Genomic DNA, 22,243 nt, shown 5'->3' with positions numbered 1-22,243 from the left:
TCCTAAGAAACGTTTGCAAACAAACGGTTATAATATTTAAAACAAGGTAAGATAAAAAATAATGATGATAAAGAGTTACTGTAAACAATCAATAAAAAAACCAAACAAAAAATTATAGCTATCAAGTTCAAAAACAGAGTAGGTATATAAATATGAACATAATAAATATTTGAAAGATTAAGTATAGATTTTCTCAGGGAAGAAAGGTGTACCTTCTCTGTTTCCCTGTGTTTTCTCTGTGTACGTTCTCTGTTTTGTAAATCGTTTGTTTCTATTTTCACTTAGCTTTTCTGTATAGTTCCTGATGAAGGTTAGTTTTGTCTAACCGAAACATGTTGTTAAAATACTAGCTGTTTGATCATCCTTGCATCTTTCAACTTCTTTTATTTAGTCCACTGCTGATCCTGATCTACACGAAGATCCAGCTGCAAATTGTAGAATCGAAATTGCCCCTTTTTTAAAAGTGGTCCTTGCTACGTTTATTAAGTCATTACATTAACGACTGTTGCTTGTCTTAAGTAAGATGGCGGCTGGTCAAAGTGGTCATCGTGGCGCCCCTGTACTCAGAAATGTGGCGGTGGATTCAGAATAAGAGAGCGGTCATGTGACTCACCTGTACCCAAATATGGTGGAGCCCCATGCAGAGGACGCTATTACGAGACTATCGCTTGCAACACCAGTCATTGCCCTGGTAAACTTCAAGATTTTTAATTTGTTGGATGTTATGTGGGAAGGGCAGTTATACTCTGAAAATGCGTGGCCGCCGAGTTCCACGTACGTAGCCTTAAATATTTATGTAATGAGTGTCTATCAAGACTTCACTGGTACCTTAACACTCCGAATATAACGCGAAACGACCATAGGATTTTCTTATTATAGGAGGTCTTTAAAATCGAACACCTGTTACATTGCCTTGATATCTGCTATGATAATATACATTATTGCCTTAGTACTACTCAGATCATAATGCTGTAGCGGGAGACCTAATAAAAACAGCGTTATTTTCTATGTCGATTATACAGGAGCTAAGTAAAGGGAAAGCAACAGTCACACTAAAGTAGGAGTTGCCATGTGAAATCCTCACCTGCTTTCGATTCTGGGTGGACGGGGTAGTCTTATAATGAACTAGCACCCAACCCCCGGAGGGTTGCAGAGGCAGGGATGATCGTAGTTTCTCCATCATCTGCAGAAGCTGAAGCCAAGAATGTTAAGAGAAGCCTAGTGACTAATTCAGTTATTCTTTCTCAAGGACTAGAATTGCCCAAACTACAGGTCCAAAGGCGGCTTTATGATCAGGGGCGTATCATACATCCCCGGGCATACACCCCAATGAAGATCCACAAGATCACTTAAAAGAAAAAAAAAAGAACGAAAGAAAGAAAGAAAGAAAGAAAGAAGGAAAGAAAAGCTCATTCTACAAAAAGAACGAAAATATTTTTGAAAGTGGTTAAGTTTGTTTTGTTTTCATTCACAGAATTTCCTTCATGGCCACATGATTTCAGGTTTATGTTCATAGGCTTCACTCCGAGACGAAAGGAGTGTATCTCGATATACGAAAGGTTCCAATATTTTGACTGGGTCCAAGCGAAACTCTGTTGGCCAAGCACCAAGCGATCAATCAACGTTCGGTGGTCTGACTTCGGATCAATACCGGGCATGCGCTGTACAAAGATCACAGAACGAAGCGGACTTTATCAAAGTTATGGCTGGTATGACAATTACTTGTGTGTCAAGGACGTGCCTTACAAGTGAGTATACCAACAGTGTAACGAAACCATACGCCTCAAATATGGGGCAGCAGACTTAAGCCGAGGAGGATGGTCGGACGGAAACCCTTAAACTGGGAGTGCTCCACCCTCCTCTTCACCGCTTTCTCTCTTTTGATTTTAAAACTAGCGCAGGGGGCCCTCGCATCAATTACGAAAAAAAAATACAGTAAAAACTTCTGTTGTTCTTCGCGTCTTTTCTACGAGAGGCGGCCATTTTGAATAATTTATGCGCGGTCGGCAAACGTGAGAAATGGCACCGAATTTCCTTCGGAAACCGCTCGGAAAACTCTGACTACAAAGTGTGGTCAGAATCCCGAACGGAACAACTTGTTCCCATTCCTCTCGCTAGACGATACGCATAATTGATACGAGCTCCTCCTCACAACTCCCCTTCGGCGGACCATTTCACTTGATCGGCAGACCTTAACTTTTTTAGTATTCTTTCCTTTTATTCGTAATAAAACAAGAGATCCACGTAATGCAAAAGCATGGCAAGAGATACATGCAGTGTTTCTATGAGCAAAAATGAAATTTGTAATCTCTGTTTTAATATTTGACATCAGGGAAAATTATGAAGTATCAGCAATTTGACGGAACCCAATCAGAGACTTGGGGAGTTGTGGAGTGCTGGAAGGCAAATAATCACGTAATCAATTTGTAGATTATTCCTGCAGACTTACAGTCTGATACATGATTGGAAAAAATTAAAAACGCGATTGTCCGTTTTTTTACGTTTCATGCCTAAGAGTATGTCCTCTGTTATTTTCAGTTTCCAGTGGTCAACAAATGGACCTATCAAAGGCTTGAAGTGTCTCAGGTGGAAAAATGATCGGCGTGCTCGTCTAAACCTTTGGCAGAATAACTATTTGTGTGCAAACGAGTACCCTACGCCAAAACCTTGTAAGTTAAGTTCCTTTTTCTGGCCAATTTTGCTGCACAAGGTATTCCGAATTTTAAATTTAATCGGTATTTGAGCGAGTGTAAGCAAATGAAGGTTTACATTCCGAGTGACGAGTTTTGTTTGATTTTGTCAAAGAAAAAGACATTATTGGGAGAGGCATCGACTGATTTGAGTTAAACTAGACTAACCCCAGGGAACGTTTTAACCCCCTATTTAGAAGTGGTGGGAATTGGGGGATAGGGGAGTGGATTTTGCTGCGCCACTTTGAATTTCTTCAACTTTTTTTAAATATGTGAACAAGCGCCAACAAACTTTGTGACTCTCAGAAATTTATCTTAGTTTGCAAGGTAGGTTTTTCAGAAACTGGAATATTATCGTTTTAAATAGGAATTGTTTGGGGGGGGGGAGGGGGATGGGGATGGGAATCCGCCTATCCCTCTGGGTTGATAGGGTTTAAATGGTTAAATTTGATTAGAACACTGAAACGATCATCACGTCACTACCGTGGGACAACGATAAATATAAATTTCTTTTTCTTTGCACTTTCCTATTTCCACAGCATCATCGACTGGATGCTATCCAAAATGGCGCTCGTTCTTTGTGAACAGGGTGCCATATTGTTACCTTCCCATCAGTAAAGAACGCCGCTCCTGGGAGGAAGCACAAGAATATTGCGAGGAGAACAAAGCGAATCTTGTCAGCGCCACAACCAAAGAGGAGCAGGATTTTATTAATACTATCACAGCAAACGCTGTATGGATTGGACTTCACAAGAAACAGGATTGGCAATGGAAAGATGGGTAAGGCAAATCTGATTACTGAGATGTATTTACTTTATTTATATAGCCGGCCATTCCGACGCTCATGGCGCTCAAATATATGTGTAAAACAATACAATCAGCAATAAAATCTATATACGAAAAGAACAAGGCGTAAAAAACTATCTACAATTAAAAAATATTCACAAATATCTAGAAAAACAATGAACAGCTGTCCATAAAATGTTCAAAGAATTTTGTTAATGTTGTATTTGTGTGTGTGAGGCAATCAATAAACTGACAAACTAAAAAGGTAATCACCAACAAAACTGGAGTATGTGACTCTTATACCCAAGAGAATAGCCAAGCCGCCGTGATTTCAAATATACTGAAAAACAAAACTAATCAGTAAGGGATAAAAATGGAAATTTGTTCTCCGGATCGGAGAATGGAAAAGACCTTCACGGGAAAGGAAAATCACTCATTCTAAGGTTACTTTCTTTTAGGGCTCCTCTCCACTGCCTACATGTCCGTTGCTTTGTTTTTCTTAATATTTTCTTTTTCTATCTTTCTATATGTGTACTTAGTGCGTGCAGCAAACGATTGAAATAAAACTGTTGTGTTTGATTTGTTGTTGCACAGGAGCCGCGTGGAGTACCTGAATTGGTCACGCGGTGAACCCAACAATGGTGGAACCTCAAACGTGCCGGAAAATTGCGCCATTCTCAATACTGGAAGTAATAAATGGAATGACTTCCCCTGCGCTACGAAATTTAATTTTATCTGTAAAATGAGAGGAGGTAAGCAGAGAGACAACTAAAAGTTTTTAAATCTGACGCCAGCTTTGGACGGCTTCGTTATTTGTCTTATTACTCGCTAAAGTCCGGTTCTCATATGCAGCTGCAGTACTTGTGAAAAAATCGATTTTCAGTCCCACTGCAACCCCAGGTATCTCTACAAAAAAATGGCGATCAACTGGAAGAGATTGTATTCCCTTCGTAGGAGTATTTCCTGCTCTCCGCCCAGAGGTGGGGGGTTAGCGAAAGAGTATGGTTTTTGAGCCGTTTTTGTCTGAAAATGGGTATAGATTTTAAAGATTTTGATCTGAAAGTCTGTAAATAGGTAGGAATTTTACAGAAATGGGTATCAGGATTGTAGAGACTAGGTCATGAAAATGGGTGTGAATTTCAAAATGCAAAAGCCAGGTTTAATAGAAAGGGTACCGGAAAATCATGCATATTATATTTTGGTTTGAAATAGGGACCAACTCTCACACCCCCACTAAAAATTCCCATGAGTACACCCCTGACCTCTCCATCATTTTGGAATTTAATGGTCATGGATTCTGGCATAAATTTTACCACTTAGGTACTGACGAATAAATTCTTATTAAATATTTTATCGGCGTCATGTCGGAAAGATCACCAATGCGCCTGCGAAAATGAGCTTGAACAAACTTCGCAGGCATGTTAGCCTCGTCACGCAATCTTTCCTCCCAACGTTGGGGAGGAAAGACGAGCCAAAAGAGCGTCCGCGAGAGAGACAACGGGTAAGGGCCTGGGATGTCTTCTGATGTCGGCGGTCAATGTTCTCATATGCCGGAACAGTATCCCAGGGAGCTCACAGGCTTCATTGTCGCAGCTATGTCGGTGGCATATGAGAACCAGGCTTAATAATGTGTGATGGTAAAATCTGTCAAAAGAGAGCTTAGTACCCCTTGTAGGGAAGAAGAATGGGGGAAAAGATTTTAAGAGTTTGTTTTCATTAAATTGCCCTTTTACTTTCTTTACTTCATTGATTTTTTTTAACCTTTTTTTCTTTTGTTTCCTTTTGCAACATTTTGGTCTTCTCTCTCAGTCTGCGAGGAAACTTTAGAATTAACATTTGCGCAGCTATGAAAATTTATGTCATAGAGAAGCATTTGGTTGGGAGGCCATAGTTCACACTTCACACTTAAATTCCCAATTTGCAAAATGGCTGGAAGCCAAAGAAAAAATGGGAGGAACTGGTTGCGAATGTGCAGTATTTTCCAAAATCCCTGAACAGAGGACTTCTATAGTGTTACACGTGACACAGTAGCCTCTCACTATTCGTGTTTTTTCGTTTTTTCAGTGTTGTAATGTCCAAGAACCAACATGACGGCTGGAAGATGTTTGGATGAAAAATGTAGACTAATTAAATTCCTTCTGCCCTCTGTTAATTAATTAATTAATTAATTAATTTATCTCAAAATGGGCTTATTGCCGGTGCAACTAAATTAAATCAGAGGAAATACTGCACCTTCTAATGAGGATTCACAGTATCGATATGTAAGAGAGATTATCATCTGACTGATTCTCGTCCCCACGGCCGCGTTACTTTCGGCCAGCGCCACGCAACGAGAACCAAAAGGAAAGCGGCTCTGGAGATGAGAATGGTGAGATTCTTCGTTAAAGTGTTGTTTGCAGGAAAGGTACACAATATATTCTGATTTGGATGAGTGAGTTATATAGAAATAAATTAGGAAATAATTAGTCATAATAAGTTATCTTTACCGACTAACGCTTAATAAAGAATTGACTCAACATCAATTCAATTTGATGAAGCAAAACAAGAAATTGAAGTTTTACTCCATGTTTAAAACTGACTCTCACAAAGCTGATTTCTTGAACACAATAAACAATCCCTCTCACAATTACAAAAGAACGATAAATAAATTTCGTCTCGGAAGTCATCAATTACGGATTGAAACTGGCAGACACAATACCCAAAACCCCAGAAAATCTCCGAATTTGCCTTCTCTGCCACTTAAATGAAGTTGAACATGAATTGCATTTTATACTTCATTGCCACCTTTGCGATAATTTACGTTCAAAGTTCTTTGAAGACATAATAAGAAAATATCCTCATTTCAATGATTTTGACGATAATTCTAAAATTAGTTTTCTTTTTAACAATGTTGACCCTACTATTTGCAGACTTACAGCTGCTTATATCTATTCATGTATGGATTACAGACAGACTTTGATTACTTAATTTAATGAGAGACCCTTTTGTAATTTTACTCATGTGGAAATACCAAATAAATTGTTGTTGTCGTTGTTATCTTTACAACATCGTTCACTCTTTTACCCGTTTTTCTTCATTTTCAATCACCGAGTGATCACTGAGTGCCACCCGTAATACTACACTGTGATACTAAAAACTGATTTCAAATGTAGAAATAGAAAATGGAAACAAAGAAATAAATTTTTATTGTTGTTGTTGTTGTTGTTGTTGTCGTTGAGCTGACATCCAAGTCGCAGGTTTCGATTTTCTTCAATGACTAATGGTTTTACGTTTGATACAATGGTCGATCCATCAAAATGAACAACTAACTGCAGGTGAAATCACTGCAAGCAGAAAACAGTGATAAAGTGGTTAGTTTCTAAAAAAAAACTGTGGTGCTGTATTAGAGTGGGGAGGGGAGTAGGAACAAAATGATAAGGAGTGAGAGTCGGATGAGGTAATTTGGCCACCATAAAGAGATTCGAGTGCTGAAGATTCGATCGTAAGTGCTTCGTCGTGCAGAGCGGGTTCACTCTTTCCTTCCGAGAAAAGGTTACGCGGTGCTGTGGCTTAACTTTAAAAAGTACGAGAAAGGGATCCAACATTTTTTCTTTACGAGTGTGAAAGGGACCACATTTCGGTAAAGTTGGGATCTGACAGGGTAATGGCTTGGATCTTTGGGTGGAGCCCTATAAAACCATATTGTATACCCACGGGAATTAAGAGAAATGTTTGACAAGTGGGCATTTTCGATTTCAAAGCCATCGCCATGATTGGTGTCGAGAAAGACTTGAGACATTTGAAAGCCTCGATAGGCCTATATTGCAGTCGTTTTCTTAGTCGCAAAATGCTCAAAACGTTGAAGCCTATTTAGCCTTTACTCCAAACACAGTCAGTGGTTGTGCAGCAACTTGAATCGAAAGATGAAAGGCTGATTGATTGACATTTTAATACGATTGCCCAATATTTGGGTTAGACATGCAATGCTAACCTTCACCAGGGCCAGAAAAGCTAAGTTGGAATATAAAAAAAATTGGTTACAATCATAGGTTACAAGGTTACAAAATGGTAACTGCAAACAAAAAAAAAAAAATGACGAGATGATATTAAAATATGAACACAGTAATATGTTAGCAAAGACCACAAACGGAGAGCAGGCGTAGTTTTCTCTCCGTGTTCCTCCCCTCCCCCTTCTTCATACTCCTACCTGACTCCCTCTCCCCTGGACTCATTTCTTCACTCTTCCAACTCTCCCTCCCTTGGGAGCTCAAGCAGGTCAAGCGGGGTCTGGGGCCAGCTTGGCTCCTGGTGCATGATGCCAGAGGTTATTTTTTTTTCCTGCGAGAAAGCTAAAAGCCAGGTTCAAAGTTAAACACCAACAGGGAAAAAAGTTACAGCTACGCTACCAACCGATTACGCGGCGGATTTCCATACCTCTCGTTCTCACAACGGCCAGTATGCATGTGGAGCCTGCAGTAAAAATACAGTGGAACTTCGATTTAACGAATCTCTATATATAACGAAGTCCTCTGTATAACGATCGATATTCTCCAGCCAGGCTTTTTAAAATGTATAGAACAGAATCTCGATACAACGAACTCTCAATATAAGGTGCCAGTTTCCCTAGTCCTTAGGTACTTCGTTGAATCGAGCTTCCACTGTATTAGATTGAAGCCGGTTCGACTCAAACTTGCTGATTGTGTGATCCAAGACTTACTAAACGCTCAATTACGCTAAAGAAAATTCACAAAATGAAATGTTCCGAAAAAGAAAATATTGTTTTCGTGGCAGGAGCGAGTAGGTCGTAGGTGTGCGTGTGAGATGGGGGAGGGAGGGGAGAGTGGACTGTTACTAATTGCAAACTATTTTAGTCAAACTAGAACCCCACCGGGATTAAGGACAAATGATTGACAATCAAGTATCAATTTCAGCGTATCATCCCACTAAGTCCGAAGTACAAATGAAACCTCCGAGAGGGCCATTACCTCTCGACACTTGACCGAAATTCTGCAGCAAGAAATACGTGATCGTCTTCATGAAATCAAAAACAACGCTACCTTGTCATTGCTTTTTGTTGTGATCTAGAGCTTAGGAAATCTATTTCCAGGTTTAAGAAAATGAAGAGAAGCAGCATCGTTTCTAAATGGGACCTGCACGTGTAGCGGGTAACAAAACCTGATCAATAACAGCGGAAAAGAAAAACGGAAATGGAATATTCTGTTCCAGGGATCTTGTTTCACTTTTAAAACATTTTCTGTTGATTACGTCCTGGCTAGGGCAAAAATAATAGAAACCGAATTCTCGACTGTATTTGAAGTACAATGCAGTGAGCATTTCGGACTCGTCTTATACCGGTTCCCTCCTGAAGGATTGTGAAAAGGGACCCCCCGGGCGGAACACTTCCCGTTATCCAACGCGGCTAATATTAATGACTGGACAAGCCGGATAAACTGGCTTGGTGGAAAACCGGGTCCGCTTCACCACCAGGGCAACTAGATGACAATATCCGCTTGTATTTCCACCACTGCGAGCCGGCCACCTTTGCTGGACTTCAAGGCAGCCAAACACGGTAAGAATTATGATTACTTGATTTTCAGTTCTCTAGAATGACTGGCTAGGACAATGAGTCGCTTTTGAAATAGTGCCCACACAAATTAAGAATTTGATACGCGTGTCTAGGTCTCATGTGGACCTCACAAAAATTCTGTAACTGTTCGGAAGTGATACTTTCGGTGCTGTGAGCTACGAGCAGATCTTATGAGATTTTTGCAACCACAAGACCAATGGCTTTGCGCATGCAGGTTATTTAAGTTAATTTTAATTTTAATGGGAACGAAAAGGTTGACACAAGATTTATAAACTTGAGCATTGAATTGCTCGCTCTTGTGAGTAATCAAGGTCGCCTAAAAATTTTTTTGAGCTACCTTGCGGCTGACCCGTGGGTCAGCTGGGTGTTGCATGGCAAAGCAAGCGAAATTATATAATAAGGTAATCTCGTATGCTAGACACGACTGCTAAACCACTAGAATGTTAAGCGTGTGGGCAAAACGTCGCGCTGAGAAAGCTCGGTAGAGACGCCTCGGCAGAGAGACCCAGAGAGGTTGTATCGAAGCTGATAGATATATAACCATATTTTATATCTTCTTGTAGTTTGTTTTTCCGCCGGGCGGATATCTCTGGTTGCATGCATTTTTCTTGATTCAGTGTGAGCCGGATAGCAGTATTTCCAGGTTTTTAGGATGATTAAGCAATGAAGCATTTGAAAAGGAAATTGAATTGCAAAATTAAATTCATAGAAAAACTATCGTCCACAATTCGCCGGAGTGGATGATCGCCTGCCTGGTTGAATAAAGGACTCTTTATTTACATTGATCGCTATCGTAAAATTCCTTCGTTTACAATATAATACCTAAAGAATTATTTTTCCTCTTAAATTGTTTTCGAAATGACCGGATCCAGTGATCTAAACAGACTTCAGAGACGCGCTATAAAATTCTTTCGAGGCGGCGAAGACGAATCGTATTACCTCGAAGCACAGGAAGAAAGATATCCGTGTTGATTTCTTTCTCGGCAAATTAATTTAGATGCTAGACATTTCAATTCAATTCAATATAAAGATAATTATATATTGCACAATTTTTCGCCTGGAGATTCTCCGTACAAGAACAAAAGGCTACAGAAAGCAAAATTTCTTCACCCACTGCGCATCAAGTGAAGAGAATCTGGTTGTCGATCATAGAGTTAATATGCCGATGTTACGAAATTCTCCCTTTGATTGCTGTCTCGGTTACATTGACTCCGTGCAGACTAAACTTCGCTTGGCTTTCTTCAAGCCGGAAACCTATTATTTTTGTTGCACAGAGTACGAAAGCGATAAGAAAGCTGGTTGCTTTCCCATTGATTTAGCAGCCGCTTAAGACACTCCGCAATTCTTTGATTTTAAACGAGTTTCACTCGTTGAGCTGGGAAAAGCCATACCGGATCGCAAGTCCGGGCAAACCCCGCTCGTGGCGCGGCGCAGGGTAAAACCCTCCGCCATTTTTTTTTTTTTTTTTTTTGGTGTGTGTTTGCGTGTGTGCTGCTGCAATAAGATGCGCGTGCAACTTCGTTTAATGTGGGTAGGGAATTTTGTTTGTTCATTTTAGTCGAGTGGATCAGTGATCATAACCTTGAATTGAAATGAAACGCCGTTTTCCGTCTTGCTTGTGCTCGAGGGACACTGAATTAGAGAACGGAAACGTTTTGAAATTTGATTCATTGAATGTAGTTTTATTCTGGAGATAGGTAGATTTCTTCATGCATTTAATACGATTTAAATAATTTTTTAGGAGAGTGCCACAATCAAAGATTGTGAACGAAACAGAATACTTTGCATTTGGTGACCTTTATAATTTCAGCCAGGGCACGACAAGTTTTATTATAATTTTCTTGTTGCGTTTAACTCCATGACGCGTTTGTTACATCTCTGGAGTATCCCACGCGTATATTTTTAGGCATGTTGGCAAAAAAAAGAAACATCGTTTGAAACTGGTATTTCCAGTTCTTTATTACCCGCCGCTTGTTTATGCCTCAGCAGTTGATCACAGAAAGGAAATGCAGAGTGGGGCATGTGGTTTAGGGGGTGTTACCATTTGGAAACGCTTCGGATTATTAATATACAACACTTTCTTCTTTTATGAAACAATCTTTCATCCCGCGTTTCGATTAGTAACATTGAAATCTTTCAGGTTGTCTATTCCCGTGACATTTGTGGCAGTCTGAAATGTTCGAGTCAAGCTGATGTACAAAATGTACAACATTGTGACATTAAGTTATATTAAGTTACAAATCCAATGTCTTGGCCTTGCGTGCGTGTGCGTCGCAAATGATCGACAATGCTGCCGTATTCTTTAGCCTCCCTTAACCAGGAAATTTTTACAAGAACACAAAATACCGCTTCTACCACTGAATAAGTGTAAACTAATTACAATTACGGCCGGCGAAAATGTGTGGAGTTTGCCGAGGGTATGAAACGGGTGGAGGAAAGGGCGGGGATGTGCCTGCCGCTTACAAAAGCCCCCTGGAGTGGTTTCCGTTTCCCAGGGCATGGGGGATCTGATAGGCTGAGGCAGGCATCCAGCTGAAACATTCCATGGTCACGTTTGGTAACGCAAGAATTTTACATCGAATGAAGGCTTTCACCACGTGAAATACTGTCAGTTTCCTGTGGGGCGAAGGTTGTTTTGTTAGCCTTCGCAAAATTGCTCTTTACATTTCGCTCTCTCACGCGATAATTTTGAAACCAGTCGGGGGTTCTTATATGACAATTTTTTTACGAAACCGATTTTCCGTCGCAGAAAAACATAATGTTTCCCCGGTCGGTTGTTTGCCCATTCGAAAATTCTGATATTTATTATTCCGATGATAATTTAATTCCATTCTGTTGGTGCACAATCCTTAAAAAATTGTTTCTCAAGTGCCCTCTGAAGGCTATGGGTGCTACAAACCAGGCGAGCTAAAAAATAATGACTGTGCACCACATCGCTCCGATCGCTCGCTGTTCAATTTCCCACGCGCCGCCCACGCGCGCAATAGATCCGGTTATCAACAATCAGGACCTGGCTTTCAAGTAAAAAATTAGTGCCCTGGACATTTTCAGCTCACAACACTGGCATATTATTTCCCGTATGAACTTGGGACGTGACTGCTCAATCAACTATGTAAATGTACGTGCAAGAGATCAAAGGTTTTATTTTGGAATTAAGCCGATGGATAAAAGCCGCTGGAAATGTGTTCGTCCAAAGGAAATACTCAAAATACCACAAAACACTGTTTACTCTCGGCCGGTAATTCACAGTAAAGTAAACGTTGTCATAACGGTCCAGAAATTCAAACGAGCGATACTTCTCTGAGTATTTATACATGTAAATCTTTGGAGCGGCGAGTGACAGCCCTTTTTTCCCTTGGCCTTTAAATTTAATAAAAAGGTTTGGTATTTTCTAGTTGATCTCTATTAACCCTGTGATGACAAACAGCGGAAATTGTTTACCGTGATTTATTTCATGTCGCAACTCTATTGCCGGGATATAAGGTGCAAAATCGCGCGCAGCGTTGAATGCAGCGTTGCGACGCGAAAAGCACCATGTGTCCGCAATAGAAACAGTTGCAAGTAGTTGTGGACCCTGTGACCTGGTTGTATTAAATTCTTTAATGGAACTTAATTTTCCTAACTGGATTCAAGCATAGCACGTGCACGGGCGCGTGAGCAGCCTACACGGGTCCCTTGTCTCCCTTCCCGCGCGCTCCATATGCTGAATGGCGTGAGCTCATTTGTTGTCGAAACCCGAGCGTCGTCAAAGTGCCCCATGTTCCAATCTCGAATGGATGCAAATTTCAACCCAAATATTTTGAAGTTCTATCCGTGGCTAGCAAATAGCATTTGGCCTTTCCTTTTTTCGACTTTCTTCAAGGGTCAGATTTATCTTTACCGCACAAAGTGCGCATATCCGCTTTATATCGGATGACCTTGTTTGTATTAAAGTTTTTAAAATTTTTTTTACCCGGCCTGCTTAAGCTCCCTTTCCAGGGCACAATTGACCAAAAAAAAAAAAAAAGAAATCGGCGTTTTCCATTGGGTGCAACTGAATTTGAATTCTTTCATGCCAGAGAGTCGAGTTGACATTTCAAGTTGTTGATGTCGATTATTCACTTTTGCAAGTTATAATTGGCTGTTAGCTTTCGTGCAAATTTCTTATTAGTTTCAAGCCATTTGCGATTTCCTCATTATAAGCAGGAAAGCTTTTTTTGATTTAGTTAGTTCAGCTGCACGTTTTCAATAAATGGAAACCACGTTGGTTTGAGTTCAAACCACAAGGGCGATTTATCGATATCAATGACAGCAATCTTACTAAGTAATTTTGTGCTAAAAATACATGCTCAAAGATTCATTCTCTCAGGATCTGAGCGGGCTGGGATCTGAGATCGGATAAGCGCAGCTGAAAAATGGTCATTTGATATATATAATGTGTACACAAGAATATATTGTATTGATAATATGTATTGATATTTACGTGTAGTGTTAGAGGAAGTGATACTTCTAATTAATCCGGCAGAAGTTTCGAAAATGAAGCTCTCTTCAAATCTATTTATGCTCTGTCGACGATGTTTTTATCGCATGAATTGTTATAGCGTCTTTTTTTTATATAAAAGATAAAGGCAATAAGGCTTTAGATCTCCAGATAAATGAAGAATATTTGCGAATTGCGTGATTTCAGGGGTTTTTGCTGAAAGGTTCCATTTAACTCGAAAAGGATTAAGAGGCGACAAGTACGATTAAATTTGACAACAACGAGTGTGTTCTCAAAGGTTTAAAGAAATGCAGTGGAACGATAAAAGAAGTCATAACGAAAGGCTGGCCGGCTGCTTAACAAAACAAAGAGAAAAGGAGAGTCAATTTTAATCATCATTTGATGGTTATAAGAACCGATTCTCACTTTGGAGCCGCGCCAGGGACAAGACCACCTTCAAGGTTTTGCGACGCCATCTTGAGCTTTCAACACGCGGGGTTACCGAGACCTTGAATATCAACTAGTGAATATTGTTTTTTTCGCGCGCTCTGATTGGCTATTCAGACTCCTATATATAGCATTTGCCCCGGGTATTTCATTTTTGTAGAAGTTTTGTGTCTACCACAGATATACTTACTTCATCAAGGCGCTGTCAAATAAGTACGAAAGCAAATGGCTTTTCAACTATCCAACCAAAAGACAAAAGCACTGTCAGAAGAAATACTTCAGTCTTCTAAAACACCAGCCGAGTTGTAATGTAAACCTCGGATATAAGTCATTATAGCTCTAGTAATTTTTCCGCAATTTTTTTTTTTTTTTAATGCAATATGGCTCAAAACGCAATCTACACTGAACAAAAATATCGGATGTTTTGTTTTTTTATTTTTGTTGTGATAAAATAATCGAATTTAATGGACTTCAACTTTCAGAACGGGTTATCATATACACACTGTATTTCAACTGAGTGGAGAACCTTGAACTTCCTAACCTCCCACGCAGTCGTTTTTAGGGGCTGGGAGTTATAAAAATCAGCTAAAAATGACTGCATGGGAGGCTAGCAACTTGCAGGATACGTCAGCAACTTTGCGCAGGTTCCTCTTTTGGAAAGGCTATGAACGTTTTAGGAAAGAAGCATGCCGTGCGATTCAGTCTTGCATACCAGACAAATGGGGTCAGACCTCAGAGGTGGTCCATCTCCATTTGTCCATTCAGCTATATTTGGTTACAAACATTTAAGTGCTCAGTGCGCGTGCGTTTTCTTCTGTTTTCAAGTTGTGCTGTAATACTGTAGGTTCACAAACATAGATACAGTTTAACCATGGCTCTAAAATATTAGGGTTTGGGTTCATGTATGTGCAGAGCTGAAGCAACAATGTAGCAAAGAGGTGCATATTTTCTTGTGTACACCAAATAGCTTATTTGATAGGCTCTTGAAATTCTAGGAAATGGACTCACAGCGAAAAAGCAAACAAATACAGCTAACAAAAAGAAGATCTTGTATTGTGTTCTATAGGCAAAATAACCGAGGAATTTCTGTATGCGCGCTATTTGAAATCTGGAATTATCATTGTCATTGATAGCAAGAAAGAGAGATAAACTTATAAACGCCGGTCAAACAAGCTTCCGCAAGGAATCTGCCGAAAGAGATATTTTTAACTCATAGGCGTCTGCGAAACTCATTAGTTGAATATCAGTGATACAAGATCTGCAAATCTCGCCATCTTGTTTACGTCTTCATTCAAAAATTGAAACTGGTTTTTCATATTGATTACACCTACTTGTGAGCAAGGGGGTGGGGGCCGGGCGTGGTTGGGGTTCGGGGAAGGTATGCAAGGGAGAGCTAGATTCTACATCCCCTACTAACTTCAAGAGCATTAAAGGCAATACAGTAAAACTTGGAGGGTGATAGGATGTCCAAAACTGTTTCCTTTGAGAACTGAATAATGGGATGACGAGGTCATATGACGTGGAAATTTCGTAATTATTTCCGAACAGCCGTCATCTTAGATCTGCCATAGCAAGTAAATGCACGCTAAAATGATTTACATATCTAACTACTCTAAATATGTAGAACAACAATCTTCATCCTCTCTTGTCAGAGGGAAACCTCTCTTCCACTTTGTAAGCACAATTTTACCAGTAGTGTTGTGTATGTTATACTATCGTTAATTCCTGCCAGCTTTCTCTTCGCCCCACCAAAAAAAAAAAAAAAAAAACTATCGCAGGATCGGAAAAACTCACAGACCGAAAATCAAATGAAGTTGACCATAGGGGAGAGGCATATTCAGAAAATTTTGGAATGGTCGGAATATGTCCAGTTACACTAAAATTTTGAAACAGGAAATGGCGCCCTCCTCTTATTTTACGTTCTTTTTGTTATCTTGCAGTTTGGTTCCCAGAGTGCAGGAGATCTGAGAACTAGGCGTAACTTGGTAATCATCAGCTGGAAGTTTACACCATCTTTTACGCAAAGGTAAATTATAGAAGAATTGGAGCTTGCTACTAATTCTAGAGTATCTCGTTATTGTCGTCTCAGGTAGGCGTTTCTCAGCTTACCAGGCGTGTGTTTTTGGGACCGAACAAGTCGACTTTAAATCATTTTGAAAGCTAAACGTTAAAACTTTACGGCAAAAAGAGCGGAATGCACCAATTTGAGCGACAGATTTTATGCCATGGCCACTTTTCCTTCAAAAGGACGCACACTACTCACAAAATGTGCCGTTTTGAAGAATTCGAAGAAATGTTGCACTCGTAAACCGATATAAATATATAAACAGATTTGAAAAACAGTCACTAGCTAGATCAGGGATCAAAATCGGATCGATGTCGGCATAATGATCGTCAACAGAGGTTCTCTTTTATTGACTTGGTAGCTTAATTTTAATATCTTTATAGCGAACCAAAGTATATGAGCTGAGTGCTGAAGGCTTCCAGACGTTGCTTCACCCTTAATTTTCGTTGTTATCTTTGTTTCAAATCACCAGGCAAAGAACTGCATCATGGCTCTTAAGCGAAGTTTTCAAATGCAAGGGACGCTGGACGGGGGTCTGAGTTGGTTTGTGGTCCTAGGATCATTCATGACGCAGTTTGTTGTTATGGGGATACATAATGTGTTCGGCCTCCTGTACCTTGACCTCTTGACAGAGTTTGGGGAAAGCAAAGCCACTACAGGTACGGGTGCATTTGTAAACTTTGAACCTTCTCATAGCGCCACGCACATGCTCACACAATCATCTCTTCCTCAAAAACTACTCGAATTAACTAACTTACGACTGGGTGGTCCTATAAAAAGAGTTCATCCACAAATTCAAAAGTTAGAGCCGCCTTGTGCAGCAACATAAACAGCATTACAGGAATGTGCCGCAGTTGAACAGCTTTCAATTGAATTGGTGCTTTATACTACACACTAATAAGTTTTAGAAGAAGGAGTTACCAATGCTTTGTGAAGGTCTGAATTGTCAGCCGTCTCAGTGATGACACTATTGATATTTACTTTTAAATTTTCAAGAACAAAAACGAAAAAAATCTGGCAATTATACTCAAACTAATTAAATTTACTTTTTACTAATTCTAAGTAATCTTTCGTTTCTCCCCAGCATGGGTAGCCTCGATTTCATTCGGCCTCACTTTCGTGTTCTCTCCTCTGAGCAGTTCGCTGTGTAAGAAGTTTGGATGCAAAGCCGTCAGCACTCTCGGTGGGATATTAGTCGGTATTGGTCTTCTACTATCGTCCTTCGTGGAGAGCATTTTCCGCATGTACGTTACCTACTCTTTTCTGTTCGGCTTGGGCTCTAGCATGTGTTACGTGTCTTCAGTTCTAGTCATCAGCGGTTACTTTAATAAAAATCTGGTGTTTGCTAATGGTATTGGTCTAGCTGGAGCAGGAGTGGGAACGATAACACTTGCGCCCGCGCTCAACCTTCTTCTGGACAGTTACTATTGGAGGGACGCACTCCGTATTCTAAGTGCCGCGTCCTTGCTTCCAGTGATCAGCGGTCTTATTTACTACTTGGTGCCTGCGCCGATGGAATTTGTTGATGCAGAGGAATATCAAGATGAAAAGAAAAACTTTGATCTCTCCTTCTTCAAGAACAAGGCTTACATTCTGTGGATTGTTGTTATTGGATTGGTGTTGTTTGGATTTTACATACCTTACGTACACTTGGTAAGTGGGCACGTCCTGAGTCTGCGCAGAAGCCATTATCTGGTGCTTCCAACTTTTTTATAATCCTCCAAAAACGTTTTCACCAGAATAGCTACGTCTAGTTAAACCTTACTCGTGGAAATATGGCGATCCCATCATTAATTTCGTACTAGATTTATTGCATGTTACGTAAAAACGATGCATTACACAACCGCTTGTGATTGGTTACCTGAAACCTAAAAATAACTCAACTTGTGAATTAAATACCGATGTTTTGGACTCTCAGGGTAATGGGCTCCTTGTCTGTCCGACGTGTTAAATTGACTCCGATCTTTACAGATCTATCTGTTATTTCTGCTAACTTTTCCTTCTTTTTTACAGGTTAGGCATAGTCAAGACCTGGGCATAAAAAAACACGAGGGAGCTGTTCTAGTCGGCTACATGGCAATGTCCCAAACTGTCGGGAAGATTGTGTTCGGCCGAGTTGCTGATCATCCGCGTGTAAACCGAATTCATCTTTATCAGATATGTCTGCTGGTCTGTAGTGTCCTCACCACTCTCCTTCCTGTTTTCACCACATACAAGGCTCTGCTGGCCTACTGTTTCGTGTTTGGTTTTCACGACGGCTGCTTTGTCGTCCTAATTGCTGTTCTTACCGGAGATATAGCTGGAAGGAAGAAGATGGCAGCGGCTTATGGAGCTATGTTCTTTTTTACTGGTATTCCTATGATGTTGGGACCCCCAGTGGCCGGTAAGTTCTCTCTGTGTTCCTTTGAAATGAGCAACCTTCGCACTGTTTAACTGGTTCTCTGGGTAGCTTTCAATTTTGGCTTACCAGAGTTTCTTTTTGTGATTATTATTTTTTTCTAAAAATCCTTTCCCCATTAAAATCAATATATTAGTCAGTCAAAATCACGATAAAAATACCAGTCATGTCACTGTACCATGAGTGTTGACCAAAGCAAAGCCCCTCGTGAGACCGTGCTACCACTTGCAAATTTCCCGCGCTCAGCTGGGTTACTTGGTTTCCCGCACTTGACACCAGTTGCATGTTTTGCCGCACTTGTCACCGGTTGCATGGCACAAGTTGCATGTTTTCCCGCGCTCGGCAGCGGTTACTTGTTTTCCCGCGCTATGTGCCAGTTCCATGTTTTCTGCGTTTTGCACCGGTTGCATGTTTTCCAGCGCTTGGCACCGGTTGCATGTTTTCCCTCGCTTGGCAACGGCTGCATGTCTCCCGCGTTTAACACAGGTTGCTCTCTTCTGATTTGTTCATAGCTAGTGTTACTTTGTTTATCACTATTAAAGGTAAACTGGTACCTTGGTTTGGTTTAAGGCAGCCGTTGGAAGGCCGCTTTATTGATCTTTGCAGTTCTGACAGGAAAACAATGCAAATGACAGAAATAGCAAATTCTACCAGAAAGTTTCAGGGCTTGTTAACTCTCTGGGGCTTTAGCAGCTAAGGCGTAGTACAATCAGCAAAATTGTAATTCAGTTTTTTTCACATTTGTTTATAACGTACCTAATTCAACAGGGTGGATGTACCCCATTACCGAAACCTACGAACCCGCGTTCTACATGGCCGGGGCTTTCACCACACTTGGAGTATGCCTGTTATTCTTGGTACCATTTCTACTGCCACTTGAGATTCGTGAAGAGTGGCGTATGCGTTCAAGTGGCTTTCGCATGCGCATTCAGTCGTCTAGTTCAAGTGAAGGTACAAAATCCTGGACCTTGGACTCTGGATCTTTTTGTTCTGAATCTGAAAGGGAATTAGAAGATTATGACAAGAAACGTTTTTCAGTTTCTCTGGTAGAGAATTCTTTGGAATTAAACATTGTTAAAAGACAATCAGAAGGATCAGGAGTGGGATATATCCTGGAAAAGTACTTTTCAATGCCAAAGCTCGTAAATCAACAGGACTGCCTTTTGGCCAACTTCGATGACTTTGACAGTTCCTCAGATGATGTATGGATCCATTCTTTGGATCCAAATAGAGAGACCATAGTTAAGTTCTATAAAAAAAATTATTTATCACAGATTAAATTGTTTATATATAGGTGAAATAAAAGTAGATAGATCTTAACAGAAATCTACCATAACAACTAGATCCTGGACAAGACCAAGGTCCGCTTTCAATGCCTATACAACTAAGGCAAGTATAGTGCTAGTATAAAAGTTCTACCAAATCTACTACAAGCAACAGCAGCTTGTATCCTCAAAGAAGCGTTTTAGCTTCATTTTTTTTTTGTTTGATTTGGGTTTCAATTTTATTTTCATTTGATTCTCTTGTTTGACTTATTTTCTCTGTTTTGTTGAGTTCTTTCACAAAGAGCCTTAACCACCGTCGATTTAACTAGGTGTCATAATTATTTATTACCTCTAACCGACGTTCATCGACGAGAGATTTATTTGTGACTAGTTCTTGCATGTAAAACAAACGAAAGCGAAGACAGCGATACGCTATCTTTGAATAGTACAACGGTTTTCAATTGAGTGTTGACGGAAATCTCGACGTGCTCGAGTTTGCTTTGGTTTTCCTTGATAACGTTTCGTCATTGGTTCAAGAAACTCGTGCAACTTTTTCAGCCAATCCGCAGACACTGAACCAAATACCACTCGTGATCGACGCTTTAAATCGACGCTTGTACACGTTTTCCCGCGCATGACTCTTTGAGTTCTGATTGGTTCACTGTGTGACTGAGTCGAGTGATTTCTTTGGTGTGGGTTTCACGACGCTCAGTTGAAAACCGCTTCATTTCAAATATCCAACGTTTGTGTTCGAAAGATAAACTCACGCTTGCCCTTGGCTGGCATAGTACTGCCCTCGCTGGCGTTTACTTTATGTGTATTAATTAGGCTCAAGTTTTGCTCAGTAAACTATGAGAATTGTATAGATTGTATAGGAAAACCTTGAGCATTTAACGTTCCCCGGTCTGCCTTCAACAGAACTACCGAGATTTATCAGCAAATTTGGCGCAAACGAGGTAAAAAGTGACAGCGAGTTCAATTTTGTTTAGACCGTTTGGTAGCAACATCACCAATCCGGATGGCTATTTTTTTGGATTCAGTCAAACTAATTAAATGAAGATCGTGTTTCGACTGCTTGAAAACCAAAATTGCCATCTTGTGTACGTTTTGATAGGGCTATGTCATAGGTTTGGAAAAAAGATTTTTTTAAAATTTAGTTTCGCACTTTGAATGTCATTAAATAAGATTATGAATTAAAAATCTTGTATCTTCTTTCAATCAGTTGTTCTCCTCTGCATAGCCGGTACAAAAAGTAAACTTTCTTTTATTTAGAATTAAATAAAGTTTATCAAAAATGTGGTCCACCTGCTTCTGACATGGCCCGCCTCTATCCGAAACGTTAAGAACTTTGAATGCTCAAGGAAAATTTCTGGAGTGACAATTCCAGTAAGTAATTTAATTATGCTCTTGTTTTAAGGAGCGTTATGACCATGCAGTTCACATGTTGAATCTTTTCTGCGCATTCCCGGCTTACATTGTCAGCGTGTGTGCAAGAGAAAATTCATTAAGAACTAAAACTTAGAATTTTTAATAATTATTAATTTAAACACAAAAATATTGAACGAGCGGAAGCAAGTCAAGACGGTTAAACCTTCGTGTCCTAAGACTGATTAACAGAACCGGCAATGTCTCGTTTTGGTCTACAGCATTCTGAAAACTTTTCTATATATTTAAACAACTAACTAGTTTTCGCAGAAATCTGTTGATAGTTTATTTGTTATTGGTTTCGGGACACGGAGGTTCAATAATAACATTAAGAAATATAAGCCGGTTTGGTTGAAATTTCCAAACTGTTAATCCACAATAAAAGTTAAGTTGTTACTGAAGACCTAAAAGACATTTTGTGGACGTTGTGTAGCTATAAAAAGGGGATCACGATTAAAATTATTTATATTCAGTTATTTTAATTGGAATCTTTTGTTAAATAGTAAAAACAAAACAAAACAAAAAAAAAGTGCTAAAAACTTGTGTATGTACCAAAACCACTTTCTCGTGTTTTCCAGGTGATCGCCGGCCGGTTAGCACAGCCGTGTTACGGTACAGCGACCGGCCGAACCAACACTCAGGGTCTTTAAATGACTGGGGAGAAAGTGATGCCTTTGTAATGACATCTGCAAATGGTTAGCCTGTTCCAGGCTCCTAGAGAGATGCGCGAAGGAGAGTGCGGCGATCCGAGGGGACGAAAACGAGGGGGGAATTTCCCCCTCGTTTTCGTCCCCTCGCACTCTCCTTCGCGCATCTCTCTAGGAGCCTGGAACAGGCTACGAATGGTTAGACTTCTAGTCTTCTCGGATGAGGACGATAAACTGTAGGTTCCGTCTCGCAACACTTGTTCGTAATAATCTGTGGGACGTTAAAGTACCCACACATGGGGACGTAATTCTTGGTGTGGTAGGTCTATCTTTATTTCTAATTTCATCTGACTTTCCCATTCATACGTGGGTTGGGTGAGTGGGTGAGATCAAAATGTAGACTTATAGCGGTTCCCACCCCACCTAAGAATCGGAAACCGCCCTGAGGATTTTGTGATCTGTGCGGTATATAAATACATTACCATTGCCATCATG

At 40.2% G+C, this 22,243-nt stretch overlaps 2 protein-coding genes across 3 annotated transcripts in view; both read left to right on the top strand.

Moving 5' to 3' along the window:
• LOC146456603 (uncharacterized) overlaps positions 1-6,465 on the top strand; it is a 21,678-nt gene extending 15,213 nt beyond the window's left edge. Inside the window, exons 8-13 of one of the 2 annotated variants that reach the window (XM_085092922.1) lie at positions 524-691; positions 1,475-1,748; positions 2,539-2,669; positions 3,230-3,470; positions 4,071-4,228; positions 5,541-6,465. In XM_085092922.1, the coding sequence (XP_084949048.1) occupies positions 524-691; positions 1,475-1,748; positions 2,539-2,669; positions 3,230-3,470; positions 4,071-4,228; positions 5,541-5,548 (980 nt within the window). In that variant the 3' untranslated portion in view covers positions 5,549-6,465. Of the gene's footprint in view, positions 1-523; positions 692-1,474; positions 1,749-2,538; positions 2,670-3,229; positions 3,471-4,070; positions 4,933-5,540 lie in introns of those variants that run through there. The other variant, XM_085092921.1, reaches the window with a different exon arrangement.
• A 2,041-nt stretch (positions 6,466-8,506) lies between these two features.
• LOC146456602 (monocarboxylate transporter 10-like) lies at positions 8,507-21,577 on the top strand. Its single transcript, XM_085092913.1, has 6 exons — positions 8,507-9,024; positions 15,889-15,974; positions 16,486-16,672; positions 17,098-17,666; positions 18,027-18,396; positions 19,180-21,577. The coding sequence occupies exons 3-6, from the start codon at positions 16,501-16,503 to the stop codon at positions 19,707-19,709; spliced, it is 1,641 nt and encodes a 546-aa protein (XP_084949039.1). The 5' UTR covers positions 8,507-9,024; positions 15,889-15,974; positions 16,486-16,500; the 3' UTR covers positions 19,710-21,577.
• The last annotated feature ends 666 nt before the right edge of the window (positions 21,578-22,243 follow it).

The sequence above is a fragment of the Pavona decussata genome, unplaced genomic scaffold (genome assembly GCF_977016875.1).
Source record: "Pavona decussata unplaced genomic scaffold, jaPavDecu1.1 SCAFFOLD_254, whole genome shotgun sequence".
Taxonomy (NCBI): Eukaryota; Metazoa; Cnidaria; class Anthozoa; order Scleractinia; family Agariciidae; genus Pavona; species Pavona decussata.
The sequence above is the reverse complement of the archived record's forward strand: the minus strand, read 5'-3'. Positions and strand labels throughout refer to the sequence as shown.

Bases quoted from the DNA above. Each gene is read 5' to 3' on its own strand.
- LOC146456602 (XM_085092913.1), top strand. From the start codon at position 16,501: ATGGCTCTTAAGCGAAGTTTTCAAATGCAAGGGACGCTGGACGGGGGT. The intron at 16,673-17,097 runs GTACGGGTGCAT...GTTTCTCCCCAG, and splicing joins GGAAAGCAAAGCCACTACAG to CATGGGTAGCCTCGATTTCA. The intron at 17,667-18,026 runs GTAAGTGGGCAC...TCTTTTTTACAG, and splicing joins ACATACCTTACGTACACTTG to GTTAGGCATAGTCAAGACCT.